This window comes from Tachysurus vachellii, chromosome 24, assembly GCF_030014155.1.
Source record: "Tachysurus vachellii isolate PV-2020 chromosome 24, HZAU_Pvac_v1, whole genome shotgun sequence".
In the NCBI taxonomy this organism is placed as follows: domain Eukaryota; kingdom Metazoa; phylum Chordata; class Actinopteri; order Siluriformes; family Bagridae; genus Tachysurus; species Tachysurus vachellii.
This window is the reverse complement of record NC_083483.1, coordinates 17,118,134-17,123,133: the sequence shown is the minus strand read 5'-3', so window position 1 is coordinate 17,123,133 and position 5,000 is coordinate 17,118,134. Positions and strand designations below refer to the sequence as shown.

Genomic DNA, 5,000 nt, shown 5'->3' with positions numbered 1-5,000 from the left:
ACACACCACAAGGTCTGTCTTATTACACACACACACACACACACACACACACACCACAAGGTCTGTCTTATTACACACACACACACACACACACACACACACCACAAGGTCTGTCTTATTACACACACACATACACACACCACAAGGTCTGTCTTATTACACACACATACACACACACCACAAGGTCTGTCTTATTACACACACACACACACACACACACACAAACACCACAAGGTCTGTCTTATTACACACACACATACACACACATACACACACACACACACAAACACCACAAGGTCTGTCTTATTACACACACACAGGGAGCACTATTCCTTCTATTACACATACACTCCTTCACTCTCTCTCCAGTTCTCTTGTTTTTGGACACGCCCTTAACAAGGCTGGCTTACCAGCTTTATTTCTTGGACAGTCAGAAGCACCGAGCCACGTTTCCTTCAGTCATCTGTGGCGCAGACATTACTGTAACACAAATAAGGAGGTGACACACACACACACACACACTCATTTTGTAATTCATTAATTATGCTTGTTATTTATATTGGTCTCTCTCTCTGTGCAGAGTGTGTGTGTGTTTCGGCGTGTGTGTCAGTCATATGCTCTCAGTTTGGTACAGTTCTCATCACATTCCGAAGATCTGAGGAAAAATCCAACAGGAGAAACACACAGACTGCAGCAGGTGTGTGTGTGTGTGTGTGTGCGCAGGGGGGTTAAGTCAAGTTAAGTCAAGAAGCTCCATATATATCTGACACAGTGACATGAGACAATGTGAGGGACAAAAAACAAAAAGACAGCACGGGACAAAAAGACAGCGCGCAGGACAAACGATACAAAACATTACACAAAATCTGCACTGACCAGTGTACATACTGTATGTTCTATATTGCACGTGTAGAAATAATGGAATGAACACATGTATTTAACATGGGGTGTGTGTGTGTGTGTGTGTGTGTGTGTGTTTTACAGATGGCATTGAGGTTAAAGCTGATGTGTGTGTTGTTTGTGGGACCGTTACCACACAATTATACAGAGAAGAAGATACACACACTGCTGAAGCCCTACAGTGAACTGCGCTCAGTCAGACTACTGCAAAGTACACACATGGTGTGAACACACACACGTGCACACACACGTACAAACACATGCACACACACTCTGCCTTTACCTTAAGTAGAGAAATGCTGCTATTATTATTATTATTATTCTCCTTATTCAGTTTCTTTCTCTCTCTGTAGCTGTATGCAGTAGTTGAGTTCCAGCATTTAGAAGGAGCTGAACTCGCTCTGCAGAGTCTCACTAATCTCCAAGTAGAAGGCACCATGATAAAGGTGACACACACAGACACACACACAGAGCCATGTTGGGTATGCGTACCATTAGTCAGTTAAACGTGTGTGTGTGTGTGTGTGTTAGCTGCAGCGCCCAGTTAACGAGCTGACTCTGGATCTGGAAGCATCTCTTGCTGACCTACAGAATGACATCCAGAACAATCACATAATCTACGTAGGGGGGTTGTCATGGCAACGCCGTCACCAGCTCCTACAGGCTTTCAGCTCATATGGACCTTTTTGTGACCTCACGCCCGCCAGTGGTTCTGGGACATGTCAAAGACACACACGCATGAGTAAGTTTTTCCGAGTGCACTAGTACAGACACTACAGTGTACAGTGTTTCTGTTGATAAACCTGCAGTGAAAGAAAACATCACAGCATTAAAATATGTCAAGATTTATGAGATTGTCTCATATCCCTCATGTTTTGTGTGTGCGTGCGCGTGTGTATGTGTCTGTGTGTGTGTGTGTGTGTGTAGAGTTCCTCAGTTCTGACAGTGCATGCGCTGCCCTCGACTCCATGGTGCAGATGGGAAACAGGAAGCTAAACATGTGTCGCGCTATCACACCTGCACACATGCACACCTGGACGCACACAAACCCTGTTACCGTGGAAACGAACGTAGAGTCTGCAGGTTTGGAGGAGTGGAAAGCGAGTGAGGTGACGGAGCGTGCAGGAGTCACCTGTGCACAGGTAAAGCTGATGAGGTCTCAGCCTCAGCAATGTGAGCTCATACACAGAACCTGTGGTTAGGGTTAGGGGTAGAACCCTGTGGTGCAGGGCAGAAGGCAGGGGCTAAGTGCTAACTGACTAGCATGCTAAATATCTGGGTTACTAGTTATGTACTGTAATATCTAGCTGATTTTAGCTAGCAAGCATACGAAGGACCTGGTTTCCTAGGTAACAGTCATATGCTCATTAGCAGTGAATACGTGAAAATTAAATCAACTGAACTGGTGATTTGAGTGTCTCGCTAATTACCTAGCATGTTAATACCCCAGCTAATGTGGGTTCTAGCTGCGATGCATTATAAAGCTAGAATGCGAAGACGATAACTAGCTGATTTGCTAAATGTATTAAATAGCTTTCTTCCTAGCATGTTAACTAGCACAGTGCGATAGCTAAGCTGCATTAGTTTAGAAACCTAGTTTGAAATCTGTTCTAGCTTCTTTTAAAGACGTGACATGTACAGCGTTGTGGTGTTGTACAGGACGGAGGGATGCAGCGTGTGATGCGGAGATTGGACAGAAACCTGGGGAAAATGTACAGGGCGCTGGAGAGAGACACACTTAGCATTGTCATCCTCCCCGGGTTTATACGGTACACACACACTAATACAACCATAAAACTGTCACTGTTCTTTAGCGTAAATCACTTCATACTCTGCATCTTTGTCTTGTGTTTCCACAGCGATGGAGTGGAATATCACGGCCTCTGTTTCGTTCAGGTGAAGCAGGTCAAAGGTCACTGAACCTCACCGCAGGGTCGCTACATGATACATCTGACTCATTATAAACGTGTTCAAATTAAACATTACTACAGAATTTGGTAAACACACACAGCGGATAGACTTCAGAATGAACGGTAGTTTTTTTATGACATTTCTAATGTGTGTGTGAGTGAAAATTCTTAATGATGACTTGTTTATTTTGTCTGAGACATCAGACATTAAAAAGTGAGAAACCATTAGGATAAAGATGTGAAGGGGTGGGGAGGGGTGGAGCTCAAAGCATTGTGGGACATGTCATTGGATCTGATGAGTGGGTGGAGCCTCTAAAGAGCTGAAGTCCTGAACCCTGACTGTTAGAACTGTATTATAACAATACTTGTGTACAGTTTTGTTAAAAACTAGCTTAAAGATAAAAAAACCCCAGACAGATGAACAGAGTTCAGATTAACACCTAATAAACCTGACATTTGGCCGAACAGAAGTACATGATGTAGTAACCTTCCCTCCAGACAAACTGTTCCACCACATTACGTAGCTCTGACTGAGCGGCGTGTTGTACAGGGACAGAAACAATCACACACGTAGATAATAAGAAACCTTCTTTAATTCTTTTACCCTCTCAGAAAGAGGACGTCATCATACAAAAGAAAACAGATACATGGCCTGATTCTGACAAACGTGGGACTTTTTTTTTTATTTCCCCGTTCCTGCGGCTGCTGTACGAGACGGACAACAACAACATAGACAACATGCAGACTCACAGAGGGAATAAATAGAGCTGCTTGATGGGGCATGCATGCTAAAAAGGGCGGGGGTAGGTGTAGGGGGCAGGGGCAGGGGCTAATCAGTCTGCACAGGAAACATACTTAAAAATTCAGACAAAAAAAAAATTACAGTGTTTAAAAATCTCTGATCACATTTTTAAATCTTCTACAATTGGATCAGCCACAGCTCTCTCTCTCACACACACACACACACCCCACTACAACGGTGTGTGTAAGAGAGAAATACCCCAAGAATGTTTATGGCTTCAGGTCATGTGATTGTGTGATCCAGTAGCCTCTCTGCTGATTGGCTGTTATGTAGCTGCAGTCTTAGATGGAGGCTTCTGATTGGCTCGTTTGTTTGAGAGTTGTCTCACTCCCTGCTTATTGGCTGTCGAGCAAGCAGTCCCTCCTAACAGCCAATCCAAAGAGACAGTATAAATAAGTCTCTCCTGAGTGGCTGTTGGCTAGCTGCGTTCTCAAGTGGAGGCCCCTAATTGGATGATCAGCCTCTTTCAGATAAAGACCTCCGATTGGTTGTTGCTACCAAACTTGAGGGACGTCAAACAGGCCGGACGACGTGGCCTGAGACCCTGAGCAGAGGGTTCAAAATAAATTTCAGTAAATTCTCTTAAATCATTAATTGGAGACAAAATAAATGGCTGCATTTCATACCCTGATTCTGATTGGTGGAGGACTGAGGCCATGTGTCTTCTGACTGAGCTTCAGTTTCTGGCCTTTGAGAAGCAGCGCCCCCTTTAGGCCTAGACACACATTAAATTAGCATAATCACAGCCGTGTTTAAACATCTGAATGGTTTAACAACAGAAGTGACACGTACGCGGTTCTGAGCCAGTCATCTGTCGTCTTGGAGCCTGCGGCACCAGCGAACGAGTCGTCGGCACTCAAAGCACCTAAAACAAACCCACACTGAGGTGTTAAATACATTCGCCTGAATGAACACAAAATGCAGCAGAAAACAAAATCACACTACCATCTTTTTTTATCCTCTTTGTGTTGCTGTAGTCACTCCAGTTGCCATCAGCGGTCGTGAAGGAGTTGTGAGTGTCCTGAGTGGGGCTGATGCTCCTCTTCCCTCTCACTGTACACCTACACACGTTCATTACACACCCATCAGTCAACATGCACAATAACAACGCAATTACACAATTACACACAATGCTTTAGGACTCACATTTATGGACTTACTAAACTCACTTGGGGTTAAACAAAACATCACTACAGCAACACATCGTCTTAATCACACACTAGATTTAATAATATCACACAATAGATTTAGTCACTGATATACATATTTTAACTCAAAGTGATGACATCACAGACCATTACCTCATACTGTACACACTACCTGTAGAACAGACTAACTGTGTCTCACCACGTTATCGTCTCAGTAGAACTATTATTCTGACCACTAAA

General features: G+C 43.8%; 2 protein-coding genes across 4 annotated transcripts in view; one reads left to right on the top strand and one right to left on the bottom strand.

The window, feature by feature from the left end:
• The window catches only part of LOC132839265 (RNA exonuclease 5-like), a 10,555-nt gene extending 7,520 nt beyond the window's left edge, over positions 1–3,035 (top strand). For all 3 annotated transcript variants that reach the window (XM_060860153.1, XM_060860152.1, XM_060860151.1), the window contains exons 14-21: positions 370–499; positions 581–697; positions 985–1,122; positions 1,254–1,346; positions 1,432–1,642; positions 1,828–2,042; positions 2,560–2,669; positions 2,760–3,035. In XM_060860153.1, coding sequence (XP_060716136.1) covers positions 370–499; positions 581–697; positions 985–1,122; positions 1,254–1,346; positions 1,432–1,642; positions 1,828–2,042; positions 2,560–2,669; positions 2,760–2,820 — 1,075 coding nt within the window. In that variant the 3' untranslated portion in view covers positions 2,821–3,035. The remainder of the gene's footprint in view (positions 1–369; positions 500–580; positions 698–984; positions 1,123–1,253; positions 1,347–1,431; positions 1,643–1,827; positions 2,043–2,559; positions 2,670–2,759) is intronic.
• A 350-nt stretch (positions 3,036–3,385) lies between these two features.
• parn (poly(A)-specific ribonuclease (deadenylation nuclease)) overlaps positions 3,386–5,000 on the bottom strand; it is a 27,429-nt gene continuing 25,814 nt past the window's right edge. Inside the window, exons 23-26 of the mRNA XM_060860647.1 lie at positions 4,558–4,673; positions 4,405–4,477; positions 4,239–4,327; positions 3,386–4,156 (exon numbers count right to left, since the gene is read on the bottom strand). Of these exons, the coding sequence (XP_060716630.1) occupies positions 4,107–4,156; positions 4,239–4,327; positions 4,405–4,477; positions 4,558–4,673 (328 nt within the window). The 3' untranslated portion in view covers positions 3,386–4,106. The remainder of the gene's footprint in view (positions 4,157–4,238; positions 4,328–4,404; positions 4,478–4,557; positions 4,674–5,000) is intronic.